General features: G+C 38.9%; 1 protein-coding gene across 4 annotated transcripts in view; it reads left to right on the forward strand.

Annotated features, from left to right (window-relative positions):
* The first annotated feature begins 528 nt into the window (after positions 1 to 528).
* LOC106128525 (nucleolar protein 4) overlaps positions 529 to 15,508 on the forward strand; it is a 109,433-nt gene continuing 94,453 nt past the window's right edge. For all 4 annotated transcript variants that reach the window (XM_013326954.1, XM_013326964.1, XM_013326980.1 and 1 more), the window contains exons 1-2: positions 529 to 607; positions 996 to 1,609. In XM_013326954.1, coding sequence (XP_013182408.1) covers positions 1,094 to 1,609 — 516 coding nt within the window. In that variant the 5' untranslated portion in view covers positions 529 to 607; positions 996 to 1,093. The remainder of the gene's footprint in view (positions 608 to 995; positions 1,610 to 15,508) is intronic.

Below are 15,508 nucleotides of genomic sequence, written 5' to 3' on the forward strand. Positions count from 1 at the left end.
TACTAATCAAGTTTTTTTTTTAATTCCTCGCGGACGGAGTTGCGGGCGACAGCGAGTAGTACATAAAGTTTCGTGGTTTTATCATCTAAAGAGGGAATTTTAAAGTAATTCCGGTCATTTATTCGATATAGCTAAAATTACAAACAAGAAGGAAGAAAACATTTTCAAATATCAAAAGTACAATGCACAACAAAAGATAAAGTTTGTCAAAGAATATATGCCTATTTCACATGCCAGAGTGTATTATTTCAAAAGTGGCGTAGAATAACAAGCGCGAGAGTAGCAACCGCATAGGAATCTGATAACAATAGGTGCATTACAGCGAAGGACGAACGAGCCAGAGCGGGCCGGTATCGCCCCACGGGCCGCGGCGACGGCGATTGTTTTGCGGGCAATTAGCGTCCCCGCGCCGAGCCGCACGTGCCGAATGAGCCAACGCGAGCCAATGAGCCAGACGTAGCGGACGAATGAGCCAGCGATAGAGCTATAGAGCCGGAGCGCGGTGGCCCGCCAGTGTTTACCGCGCGCTGCACGCGACCGCTTGTGCCCCGTGTTGTTGCGCGTCAACTACGCGACGTTCATATTTCGTTCGCAAACTTGCTATCCGGTACTTTTTATTTACAAAACACTTTCTTTATTGTACTTTAAATTTTTTTTAACATACTTTGACGTTTATTTTTAATATTAAAACTTTTAAAAGTTTCTATAAACTATTTTTATTAAATTAAAAAAATATATATTAAAGATATTGTAACTTCATCAAATCGAATGTACAATTATTTTCATCATTAAAAAACATGAAGTCTTAAGAGTTCTTAATCATTGTATCCTTAAGTCTAAGAAACTTTCCTCAATACTCGCTTCGGCCGACAAAAACTTACCAGTCAAAAGTTACCAAAAACTTTTCCGCCATTATCTACCTACTAACTTCCGAATCCGAATTTAACTTCATCAAAGTATTGGAAGCAATTTTCGATTTTATTTGTGTATTACAGGACTGCACATGGATTTAAAGTGTACAAGTGTTACCAGTTTAAAAACCATATTTTCTGTTATAAAAATGTGGCTGTAACATTATTGTGGTAAACTTAATATGGCCGCAGCCATGATAAGTGATCGAGGACTACGTAAAAAACTAACCCAAGAGGCTATACCCGAGAAAACACCACGGAAACCTTCAAAAAGGAAATCGACTCCGAGCAGTTCTAAAGACAAGAAAAACGAACAGAACAATAATAAACGTCCTAAAATACAAACAGGAGATCCTAAATTGGATTTATTCTCGACTTACCAGCCTTGGGTAATACAAACATATGGAGATTTAGCTAAAACAAAGACGATTACATTGAAAAAGTATGCAAGAATCCTGCGTACACTTCGCGGGGAGGAATGTAACAGTTCTGATAGTTCAAAATTCCGTTTCTGGGTAAAAGCGAAAGGTTTCTATGTGGGTAAACCACCTGGGTACGAAGCAAAGCCGGCGGACGGCATTGTATGCCGGTACAGCGTGGCTGATGCTGAGGGCTGCGCGAGGACGCCGGACGGCTTGGAGATATACAGCGGATCGCAGAATGATCCTCCTCTCTATATTCCTACGCCGCCGCTTAAGGTGAGACCTCACACTCAGTCAATTAATGATCATTAAAAACGTCCCTTAGTGTATCTTTAGTAAGAAAAATCTAGTCTAAAGAACGCTCTTATTGTCGTAATCTTAGTTCTTCATTCTTGATTAATATTGTCTCTTGTAATATTGTTTTCAGCAATTTCAGTCTAATTTCCTTTACAGAGTGTTATGAAATGAATGGACAAAGGAAAGGACACATAGTAAGGGAAAATATTCTCTTTCTGTGCGTCTCCTCCTCCGTCTATAAAAGGTAGGCAACACATCTGCAATTTGCTCGTTTGCCACCTTATAATATTAAAAAAAAATCTCAAGGTTCCTTAAAAACGGCTTATATAAAAACTCTTCCAACAATTGGTATGAGCAACTTTAAACGGTTTAAATATGCCGGCAGAATTTTCTACTTCTGTCTGCAAACTGCTGAACAGCGTCGATGGCATAATTAGGCGCTTGACCGGTCTGGATCTACTACACCTTCAGGTTCAATCCCCGCCAACCAATGTGTTTCGAATTTCAAATTTCATATATACTCAACCTGCAAATAATCGAAAGTTTGAATCTGCAAGGGGCCTGTGTGGTTGACTATGGCCTCGTCATCCTTAACTTGGGATGGCTCCGAGCCTCTTGGTCATAATGTGATCCGTTTACGCTTGAATTGTAATAATGACTAGAAGAAATATATACGTTTAATGTAATGTTTTACAAAAGTGTTCACCTGTACCACCGCTATTATATAAATCAACATATTCAACGAACAAAGTTAACTCTTGTGAGATATCTAAGACATACAGTTAATCGCGATATTCGCCCATTTGTCTGTTCTGGAGCACTTTAAGGATACCAATAAGATTCAATTTTGAATTTAAATTTTCATCAATAACATTAAAATAAGTATTTTTGTCAAGCTTATATTACGAGTATCTTACTAATATTATAAATGCGAATGTTTGGATGGATGGAGATTTGTTTGAAAGTATCTCCAGAACTTCTGCATGGATCTTGAAGAAATTTGACATAGATTTATAATATAGTGAAAGAACATATACTCATTAAATTTTTTTTTAATTGCGTGCGAACGGAGACGCGTATAACAGCTAGTTTGTAACTAAATGAAAACGGCTTCACTCACTTAATCAGGTATCGATTCTTCAGTGTATAAATAAATTTTAGAACTCCTTTTCCTCCAAAGGTGTAAAGTTCACTATAAATGTGTACGTCAGTTTTTTTTCTATTAAAATTAATAATAATAAATCGTCGTAATAGTAAATAATTGACAACCCTAGCACGCCGCTAGCGGGCCGCTGCGCCGGCTCATTTATTATTAGCTGCGCCGCGCCTCATGTTTATTAAAGAGACTCCGAGCCTCGCTCAATCGGTGAAGCACTGAGGCGCTCAGCCGCCGAGGCGCTAAGGTTCTGTGGCACAGTCCGTGCACTTTGAGGCACAGTCCGCGCACTTTGAGGCACAGTTCGTGCACTTTGAGGCACAGTTCGTGCACTTTGAGGCACAGTCCGCGCACTTTGAGGCACAGTTCGTGCGCTTTGAGGCAAAATTTGCGCACTTTGAGGCACTGTCTGCGCTTTGTTTAATATTAATATAATCACAGGACCATTGCCTAATTGCTATTCGTTTAATTTCTGATATCCGTATCCGAAAAGCTGCTTATCTTATACATATTTTGTTGGTCACTGTTTAACGGAGATAACCGATATTCGTGTTTTAAAAATACGTAGTTGTTTTAATGATTTGGTGACTGGAAAATACTACTAGAATTTACTTAATCTATGCTAGTATTATAAAAAGGAAAGATTTGATTATTTCTTTGCTATGAATATGCTCCGAAAGTACTGAGCCTTCCTGCTGGGAAGCTACACTAATCCTGGGTGACATAGGCTATTTATTACTAGATTTTTCTGGATTTTTTGGACGAAGTCGCTGGCAGTGGCTAGTAATATGTCACGTTATTCAATTTAACTACATTATCAAATCATATCAGATACAAAACAAAATTTCTCTACGATTGAAAATGTCTGTAAAACGATCTTGTCCCAAAGCGACACTCTTTTGATCTACTGGGATATTAAGGGACCGATTTTTGGTCCATTTCAGAAAATATCCTACACAATACTCGACAGTGTTTCGTGTGAAAACTAACAAACGCGTACGCCATTTTATATTCGTGTTGCGGTACAACAATGGCGAACGAATACGTGATATGACAGCCGACCTCCTGTCACGTATGCCGCCCTGGTCACTGCTATCGATTATATCGATTTCCTTTTCGATTTTGACGATTTTGATCGATACGCCAACGAAAAGACGATTCTTTCCTTCTTTCCTAGGCAAATTATAAATGGACGGATGGTATTCAAAATAACATATAACATATTTATCGTGGGTTTCTGAAACCAAAATTTCCTTTAAAACATATTGCTTCTTCTTTCAAAACACAAGATGAAGACATGTTTTATAGAGGTTTTGTTTTCAGAAACCTAAGGTTAGTCTTTACATTGGAACAAGGAATATTAAATAGAAGTAACATAGTTCTAACATAGCGTATTTGGGATGATAATCTTAGAAGCGGTGTTTCCGAGAAGCAGGGGCTGGAACCGAGGAGCTGTTGAGCAATTAAATTACTTCGCGTCATATCTCGCCCGCAGGGGGCGCTAGCGTGCTCACATCACACATTCACACATACACATAGTATGTTGTATGTATGTCTACATAAATTGACATACAAAGTTAGCAATACATATGTTGGCGTTTTTATATAAATGAAGATAAAAATTTGAAAAGATAGGATACTTTCAGCGTCAAATTTGTAATTCCCCTTCGTAAGATCACACAAAAGACAATGAAATGATTTTAAAAACATTTAAAATTTATTTTTAATATAAAATTATAAAATCAAAACATTTAAGAAATAAAACACTCTAATTTCCAAACGAAAATCGAAACGGGTAAGATGCAGGAGGGCATTAATTAAACGATTGAAAAGATTCGACCACCTCTAAACAGTGGGAAAGCCGGCAAAGTCCCGATTCCCGTCCGGCGATCCTCCGGCTGCAGTCCGGCCATTGTAAAAATGACGTCATAAATCGGTCCCGGGCCTCCCAGTCGCTCCCGACGACTCGCAAACGCGACCCCTCGTAAATTTCACACGAATAAGGATGTACTAAGTTATATCGATATTAAGATAACGCAAACAAATTGATAATAAACTATTTAATGAATTACTTACCGGTTTCTAAGACTAAAATCCACGGTCAAAGATAATAACACTGATGAAGATATTATGTTTTATATAGAAATTTTGATCTCAAAAACCAACAGTTTCTTCTAATTAGATTTGCTTAAATTATTATATATGAAATCTGTTACTAGTAAAATATAAAAATTTGCAATGCATCGAATTTTATAAAGTGGTTTCTTTTTTTTTTTTAGTTATAACAAATTGCAGTCACATATTTACAGAATTTGAGCCAAGCTATAAAAATTTGAATACAAAATCGATATTTTTGCATCGCACCAACCCTAGCCATAAAGTGGTATGGCGGGAAATGTCTGCGGGCGCAGGCTGGTTGACGAGAGCGGGGTATGCGGGGGGTCGCGGGGGGGGGCACGGCGGGCGCGTCACAAAGGCGCGGCTAAAAAATATGGATGAGCCGGGACGACGTGTGACGTGACTACAGATGGCGCGGTCGTGTGCCCGCCGCAAGCTAGGGTTGTGCTAAAAGTAGACGTGACAGCCCTATTATACTTCGATACTGAATCTGGTACCGCATGCGTTGAAAATAACAACACTAAAGTCGGTAAAAAAAACATCTTGTCTTTGTCAAGTCAGTGATTTTCACTCAGCAATACTGATTAAGAATTTTTTGAAGTAAATATACGTTACTTCATTGAATATGAAATGGATTTTATTTTGTATGAATCTATAATTATAGTAAGCAGGTAGCAGATGCGTTTCCTACATTTTATAGGCAAGGAGAGGATTTTCCTATTGTATACATCTCTATCAAAACCACTCGACTATACATCGAAACCTACGCTATTATATAAGGGTAGCTATCGCCCGCTAATGAGAGAAAAAAACTGAATTATTAGTCTCTGTTCTATGTCAAATTTCTGCAAGATCCATGTAGCCTGTAGGATGGGAAGTGGAAGTGGACTTTCCGGATGAGAGGATGCATGGAAAGGGAAAATATTTTCTTTCTGTTCATCCTATCCTCCGTCGATTAAAGGTAGGCAACGCATATGCATTCGCGTATGTCTATGGGCAATGGTCACTTCGCTATTTCAGCGATTTCAGGTGGTCGCTCGCTCTTTTGCCATCTTATGATATAAAAAAGTAGCTATCGCCCGCGAATCCGTCCGCAAGAAAAAATAATAATTATTAGTCTATGTTCTATGTTAAATTTGTGCAAGATCCATGCAGCCATTCTGGAGATACCTACTAACAAACATCCATCCATCCAAACATTCGTAAAATGTGTCCTTTAGCTTCATCCTGTTATATCGGCATGCTGATAAAGGGCAAGTTTCTTCACCATGGTCTGTTGTACTTTTTATGCAACGCAAAAAGTACTGTCCCTTTTTTAATTTGTAAGAAACAGCAAAGAAGTGGAATAAATTACTTGAATGAGTCAGGGAAATTCTTTCCCTCCGTACTTTCTTCAAAACAATGAATTGGCATTTGCTAAAGTTTTACGTTTTGTATAATGTCTATAAGGTTTGTGTTATCTATAGGCTAAGCTACTAGCTGTCGGCCGCGACTCTGTCCGCGAGATGTAAAAAAATAAATAGTAGCCGATTCTCAGATCAATTGAATATGTGTACAAAATTTCATAAAAATCGGTCAAGTTGTTGCGGAGGAGTATAATAGCTAAATTTCTAACTCGAGAATTTTATATATAAGATATAAATAAACTAAACAACAGAAAAATACATTTCTTAATTTTACACAGTATTTTGCAAGTTTTTACAAATAAAAACTTATGAAAAAATAATAAAATTGTACTAAAATAAATTAATAAAACATAAATTTTATTATAACTATTTATAATTTTATTTATAAATAATTTAAATTAAAATAAATAAAAAACTTGACTTGCATACGGCCAGCAACGCACCCTCGATGATATTTCAATTATCACTGCGCGATTGTTCGTAAACTTACTCCAGATCTCGATAGGGAACTATTCCCTGTCCGGTCGGGAGAGATAAAGAGCGGCCGGGTAACCGTGGATAACCGATCCGGGTAACGTCACGGATAACCGCCCCGGGTAACGCCACGGATAACCGGGCCGGTAACAAAAAGCCGCGCGTTCGCATTGCGGGCGGTGAAGCTCGCACGCGGCGCACGAGATAAGTAATTCCGTGCCGCCGACAGCGAGCGTCAACAGGGTTGACACTTTCATACATTGCTTTTATATTTTCCTTTGCCCTTTTCTTCGGTGTAAAGAAAGTTAAATTAAAATTGAATTTAAATCAATTTAGATAAATCAATAATAGTTTTTTATAAAAATCGTATCATGGGCATTAATATATTTTCGCGAATGTTTTTCTATAATCCAAAGTCCATGTTCTGTAGGCGGCAGACTTAGGATCATTTTTAGCAAAACCTTTGAAAGAGCATTTGCTTTTAAATGCCTAAAAGTTGTCATCAATAACTTAATTTTCATGTCAGAGAAAATTCTGCAATGAAACCTAAGTTTACAGTAAAGTTGGCAGCCCTACTCGCAACTGCGGCGGGCTTGTAGTGTGCCGTCGGGGAGGTGTGAGGGGCCGGGGCCCGCAGGGGCCGGGCGGCGTTCGAGGTGCCGGTGAGGGGCTACGAGGGGCCGTGAGGGGCCGGGCGGTAAATGCCCGCGCGGCGGCGGCGGGTAATTGGTTCGCGCCGGCCAGGCCCGAGGCGAGCGTAGTATCGCGCTTTAGCGACGGCGCCCTCCGGTGTCGAGTGGGATGATATACGACTGTGGAGTCGCTTCGGATTTTTTTAATATTTCTGTTTTATTTTTTTCTAAAGTGTTTGATAATTTTGTGTTGCATAAATATTTAATACAATTTTCTTGTTTTTGTGTCGTTAAATTAGCTCTGCACATATATACGAGTTTCTTTATGTATACAGCCGAAAACATTGGTCTAATCATCAATTCTCAGTCCTTTTCCTTATGTAGGGTTTCCATACTGTTACTACTCACATACATTCCTACTACATCCTTCTCTATCTTATCTTCAAGGCCAACAAAGAAATATAAATATCGCAAATAGTTTTGGCTGTAAAATAATTCCAAAAATCAAACAAATGTCGTTATACTCTTTAAAAAAACATCATAATAAATACGATTTAGACTGTTGTATACTGAAATTAACAAAATTTTTCCTTATAAAATTAGTTAGAATCACAACTATTCACCAAAAAAACTTCACTATACCACTATACCGGCCGCACACAGTAAAAATCTGTCAACAATGAGGATAAAAAAAAATCCAACAAAGAAATAAGAGTCGACTCCATGCATCGCTTGTAGTTTGTCACGCCGCCGCGAGTTATAGCTGTGCGATGCCACCGGCGCGCCACTTCACATCCGCCGCGCCGCCGCCGCCACCGCCGCCGCGAGCCCGCGCGGGAATCTATATACCTATACTTATGCTACCCTGGTACATTGCATACACGTTGCAGCTTTTTACGGACTTGGATTTTCAAGCATGCCACCATGATGCATCCTTATAAGCATGCCACCATTTCGATGACTAATGTTTTGTTATGCTAAGAATATTGTGATGTACAGAGCAAGAATCTTCTACTTTATTTCTAAAAAACTCTTATTAGTAAAGTATGGAACTGTCCAAATCTCATCCCCATTTACACCCCTAAAAGCATGGGGTCTCACAAAACATTTAGTGACTTTCGCTTGCCAAATTCCATCTTTATTTATTGTCCATCGAGCGACCTTACAATTTTTTGAGGTCATCATCATACTGTCCCTTCTCTATCTGAAAATTTTAAGCAGGGTAATTAAAATAAATAATAAAAAAACAATCCGTATAAATTTTGTAGCAGGGTTACAATACCATCTTGATATTGAGTGTAGAGTTTGTTACGAGGCAGGTATGTCGGCGCTCGGGCTTCGCTACTTTGTTTATCCCGAAACGGTGTGCGGCCCTGGCGAGTTTGTTTTTTTTTATAGCTTCAAACTTGTGCATGATTGACGATTCCACAATATAGGGACCGTATTTAGCGCATATTCAACCTTTTTGATTCTGTTGAGTAAATTAAAAAAAAGAATAACTGGCGTTTTTGAAAATCGAAGACAAAATATTTATAGTGCGTTCCATTTTCAAATTCGATATTTTTATGCATATGACTCGATTATCAATTAATAATGAAATCTTTGAGAAATATAAACGCTTTTGAAATTTCTAGAATATAACCAAAAGTTATAATTCTTTAGAAAAATGTTACATTAAAAAATTGCATTTATTATTAAGTAAAATATATTTTGCTGGTTCGCAGCTAGCCCCCCCCCCCCTCTACCCCCCTACTATCGGCGATCTCGAAGTTGGGAATGTGCCACCGACTCATTATGCTTTATTTCGGGCGAGCCCTCTCATTATTTCTCATTAGGGTTGCCGCGTTGTAGTTTCGCAAATAATTAAAAAAGGCATTTATGTTCAAGTCATGTACATCTGTTAATATTTTTTTTGAAACTACAGACCAAAAAGGTGTAACCTATCGTGTCAGGCTTATTCATTTGTAAAATGTAAAACTAAGTAATTAGTTTTTATAAAACTCCTATCTTACTAATATTATAAATGCGAATTCTTAGATGGATGTTTGTTTGAAGATATTATATCTCCAGAACGGCTGAACGGATATCGTTGAAATTTTGCACAGTTGTAGAACATAGTTTGGAAGAACACATTGGCTACTTATATATCGCGGGCGACAGCTAGAACTATATAAATGCTTGAATTAACAAAAGCGAGAAATCTATAAAGGTTTAAGCGAGAATCATTGTCAGTTCACGACGGAAACATAAGCGAGAAACTCACGTAAGTGAAACCTTAGCGAGAAACACATCGCTGTCTTTGGAGTCTCGCTTCTCCAGTGTAGTCGTAATATGTACGTACTTTATGTTGGGCGCTGTAAGACGAGTGCGGGGGGCGGTGGCGGGGCGCGGGCGACACGCCGCGGTGTCGACGACTCACGACGTGTCACGGATATACGACCCCGCTAGGGTTGACACTAATGATGACGAATTTTTGGAATTATATCGATATTATTTCACGAAAAAACTGAAACTGCAACTGATTTTAAAATATAGTTACTTAATCGGTGGCATAAGGGTTAAGCACTTGACTTGTAATCTGAAGATCCTGGGTTCAAATCCCGCCATGCACATATGTACACTTGTCCGAGGTTCTTACGGTGAAGGAAAACATCGTGATGCAATCTGCATATACCTGAGAAGAAATTCAATGATATGTTTGTACCCGTACTGGTCCAGCGAAGGCACGGCATAGTCACTCGTAACTAAGTGTAGGCTCCGAGCTCCTCAGTGGAGACGTATAGTGAGCTGATGATGAATACTTTTAGCTTACACACTATTACGTATTTTATATTAATCGTCTTATACGTATAAATCAAGTTTTATAACCATATAACCATAAGACAGATGCAGCGCAATAGCGGCGGTCAAGCTGACTTGTTAATCATTACCTTTTCCGCTCCCTCTCTTTTTTGTTACGCATCTGGAATTCTGCTACGGTTTTTATTAACAAAGAAAATCGTCAAACATTATATACTAAAGTCTAGTTTATTTTATAAACATTAAGCAACAACAGTCTGAATTAGGCTAAGGATTTTCGATGTATCTTTGACTTCTAATTCCTCATTGGATTACTATTCTTGTCTTTACGACGTGCATGTGTGTGTAAATGTAAGAACGTAGAAGTGTGTGTCAATACCTTGCTAGATGGAGGTCCGCAGTCTCTGTCTACACCTTTGGGTTATGATCGTGTATTGTTGTTATATTTCTTAAACCATATCCTAACATTAGAAGAAACGCAAGGTCAATTCAAATTAAAAAAAAAAATTAAAAATCAATTTCTCCGTCTTTTATCGATATTTAAAAAATATATCGATATTAAACTAATAGAATGTGTCATCACTAGTACAGCTACCCCCAGCAATCAGTCGGAGCTCTCAGCGCACGATATCGTCTACATCGTAAAAATGCGACGCAAACGACGCCTTCCTCTTGCTACTACGTATTTTAATATTAGTGTCATAAATAGATAATAATATGATCGATAATGACACCTAAAAATATTTCTCGGTATCTCTTCCAGAACTTATTTTTTGGTGGCGGGGATAAATCTTCCAAAGATACCCTACTTTCAGGGATTATGTAGGATTTGACGCACTAAAACTCGGTGGCCAAACTCAAGTACAATAGAAGAGGGTTCCGGGATCTTAAAGGAACGTAGCGGTACCTCCTTCAAGAACTTAGCGTAACACTTTCTCAGGTTATCTGCAGTTTGACTATTACGGTTGTCTATGGACGGGAATATAACTTCGCTGTTCCTCCCGTTCTTTTGCCCTCCTATCTTATAAAATAACTCGTAGCAAGAACATGTTTCCAAACATAGAGGTAACATAAACTGATATAAAAACGGCTAAGCACTCACGTATATACGTCCGGTGGCGGCACCGACTAGTTTCGAGCCCATCGGGGGCCCTTCGTCAGGATGAGTGGTACTGGTATTATTTCGCGGACGCGGCCCGTCGCTCACTGTGTGCGTGGGCCCCCGATGGGCTTGAAACTAGTCGGTGCCGCCACCGGACGAATATACGTGAGTGTTTAGCCGTTTTTATATCAATTTAGCATAATGTCTCACGAAAGTTTGAATAATTTAATAGAGGCAACATTATCTGTGGCGCGTTATTTGTAAATAGAAAGACGACAAGTCTTGCAACCTAATTACGGACACGTCGTTACGTTTCAAAGATTTTCATTTGTAAAAATCCTTTTTAATCTCGTAAATTTTATTCATCCTGTTGTGTTTGTCTCATTTATTATTTTAGTCTTTCAAACAGAGAGACAAGAAATGCAGCAATATTAAGTTTAGTATTTCTAACTCGTTTTAATAATTTATATCGCCTAGAAATTGTGTGTAAATGTTTAAGTAACCACGAAGTTATCAGCTATCGAATCATGTACATCGGGTCTTTCATTTTGATTTGTGTTCTTAAACCGTTGAGTTTAAACCCATTTGGATTTAGGTCACATATGCAACTGCTTTCTTTTGAAATGTTTTACCACAGTATGACAGCAAAGCAACCCCCTGTATATAAGCAACCTGTATACACTCGGTAAAAGCTACAGTATACAGTTGATAAAAGATACATCCTGTATAAAGGCAGAATTTATAATAGCGACGCTTGCTCTTTGCGGAACCGTGCGGCGCACGCATTTATATTTGCGAAACGTGCTTTGTTCCCGGAAAACGGGCTGGAGATGTGGAGCTTCCTATTCGACGTGGAAACGTGGGGACTAGAAAGTTTTGTCGTTGGAACACAAATTTTGAGCTATAGTGTTCGAAATTGGAACATGTTCCAATATGATGGAACAAGGTTATTAACCTCTAATTATATCTATATATATAAAAGAAAGTTGTGTTAGTTACACTATTTATAACTCAAGAGCGGCTTTACCGATATGGCTGAAAATTGGTGAGGAGGTAGCTTAGAGCCAGGAGACGGACATAGGATACTATTTATTCATTCATTTTTTTTCGAATTTATATATCCACGCGGACGGAGTAGCGGGCGACAGCTAGTTTAGAATAAATTGAAAAATTATTTTAATACGAATTGTACATCAAATGTCACATGTTTCAATTCAAATGACATAAGTTTATTAAAGGTTTTTATATGGCCACCTGTTACATCATTTGACCTTCTAAATTGTATGTTCTCCTGGTACTTTGATACAAAAAAATATAAAAAAGGAAAAACTAAAATCCGTCATTCATTTAGCATCCGTCGTGGTTGCGGGGTCAAGGGTGGGTCTCCCCCGCCCCCGCGCCCCGCCTCTCCCGAAAGCCTCCGCTAATTGGGGTGTGAATTCGCCCGCAGGCCTCTTTGCAACCCGTCACGTTTCCCGAGGGTTCGGGACGGCGACCCGTGTTTGTAAAATATTCCCAATTCAAGTTTTCCTCTTTGTGATAAAAAAAATATATTTTATACAAGTTTTTTTTACATTGTTAGTTGCTTGCAGCACTTGATAATGCGGTTAATCGTAGTGATAACCGCAATTACGTGCTGTTTGTAACCGCAAATAGCATAATCCATAAAGTCCGGTCAACGTATCAACGGAAGATGTATAGGGGCGGATAAACCTTGTCTCTTTCTTTTCTCCTTTACAATGAAAGATGTGTAATATAAAATAGAATTTAAAAATTTGAATAAGAAGGTCTGAATTCATATACAGGGTGTACGGGAATGACGTGTACAACTACAGATTCCTTGATAGAAAATTAACGAATGACGATTTAACTTACATGTATACAAATTTGGAAAGATCAAGGAATCTGTATTACTCCGTTGTACACGTCTGACATCCTGTATAATGTCAACTGATAGATATGTATGGAAAGTAGGAGATATACAGTATGTGCCAAAACCTTCGTAAAGAAAATGGAATAATCTCTTTTTTAATTATATAATTCTATATCAAATCTGTCAAATTTTTAATAGATACAGGGGGTACTTTTAAATCTCTGATGCTAGCTAGGATTTTATTCTTCAAAAACACTTCAACGTCAAATCAATGTCAAATTTTTGGCGTCATAAAGCTCGAAGCCAACACTTGACTATAAAAGTCCCCTCAATTTCGAGAGGCGTTTAATTTCATTCTGCGACGCGAGTCCCTGCTCATTACGATATCTTATTTCTATACGGAGTGACGCGGGAGGGGAAAGAGGGAAGCGAGGGCGGGGGGAGGTACTCAAACCGTGCTAAGTACTCTCACCTGATTATCGTCCGCGCTAACTGAACCAGAGACTCTCAGATGAACTGTGAAAAATGCCTGTAATTATTATTTTTTTCTATGTAGTAGATTGGTTTGTGTACTAGGGTAACATGAGTTCGGAATGTTTTCGGTAATGAGCGATTTAAATTCGGCTTTCATTGGTATAATTACACGGAAATACAGACGCTTTTAATACCAAGTACCTATGGACGTATCATCCCCAAGTGAATAAGGACTTATGTACTAAAATGCGTACCTTTCGACCATATTACTTATCAGGTGAGATCGTGGTCAAGTGATAGTTGACCTGGCCAATGAAAAGAGTTACATCTCATATAAAATGTTTTAGAGATGTAACCTTTTCCGTCGGATTTCTCGATTAATTTATTGATAAACTCTGCTCATTACGAGAGGTCACTTGGAGTAGAAAAAACACGCGGCGCTCGCTGGCGGCTGTTATCATTCCATTCGATGCGAAATTACGATTTACATAAAATAATAAATGCGGTCCGGCGAGCGGCGGCAGACATCTAACGCGCCGCCAGTCTTTCTCATGCCGACCGATAAGTAGGGCTGTCACAATTTATTTTATATCGATATATTTATATTTTTTATTTATCATGAATAGTATAATTTTTGTTACAGTCAGTATGCACCAAGCACAGTATTGAAAAAAAAACATAAATCATTGTTTTTATTGAGGCAAGAAGTTACATGGATCAATATACAATCAAAAAAAATCCAGCCCTTTTAAACCAACATAAGAAGAAGGCTAATAAGTGATAATTTTATCTCTTTTTCTTAAACAAAAAAAAACAATAAATATTCACGTGGTAAAATAATGTGACAACCCTAACAAAGCCCCGAGGTCCGGGTTTGCGGCGGCTTGTGCAGGCCATGCGGGGAGATGCGGGGAGCGCGGGGGGTCGGCGTCAAGCTATCAGTTGCCAGGGCGCGAGGCGTGGAACACGGGACGCGCTGTAGATATGCCTAGGGCTGCCACCTAATATCTGTTACAATCAAAGTTGTAAGGTAGTAACTAAGAGCCACTCTTAATGTGGAATGAAGTTGAAAGCCGTTGTAAAACGAATTATAGACGAAAAGCAAATGAATAATCAATGACTTTTGGCAACGATAAAAACAGACGTCCACTCTGACTTCTTAACGGACGAAGAAAAAACAAGTCTCATTTTTTTGGTATCAGGGGAATATCTACAAAAAGGTACCCTGCCTTTTCGGGAGAAAGACAGGGGTACGTGAGATTTTTTATCACTAAAACCTTAGTTACCCGCAAGTGTGACTGAAAGAATCCCGGGAACAAACCGGGGCCCTCAACACTTAGTTTCTCTCTCTACTGTGAACACATTGACATCATATCGAAGGTGATAACCCTTTTTTTTCCAGAGGGGAATGCTTTATGCATACTCCGCGCCCCGGGGGGGACGCGGTAGTTATGTGGGATTCTCCTCCATAGCGGAGGCATACCCACTAAACCCCTCTGTTCCTCCAACACATCGGGACGGGACCACGGGCACGCTTTCGCTCTCGTCCGCGGCCCGAAGGTGACAACCCTGGGTGTGCCCCAAGCCGCGTCGTACGTCTTATTATCCAAGTCTCAGTTGCGAATGCCAGCGAGATTTAGCGATTCTATGTGCCTTTTTTAGTTATATTTATTAGTACTACACTTTGTTATTTCAGCTTTTTAGGTAAAAGTTTACACTTTTTGTAATATGCAGTTTCCTAGCTTTACTATTTATTAAAGGTTTAATCGAACAAGCCCGGTGAGAGGAGTGTAAGAGCATGTATATTCGTCTCTCTCAAACTATTTCCTCTAATATTATGTTAA

This window comes from Papilio xuthus, unplaced genomic scaffold (assembly GCF_000836235.2).
Source record: "Papilio xuthus unplaced genomic scaffold, Pxut_1.1 DF829758.1, whole genome shotgun sequence".
NCBI classification, from domain to species: domain Eukaryota; kingdom Metazoa; phylum Arthropoda; class Insecta; order Lepidoptera; family Papilionidae; genus Papilio; species Papilio xuthus.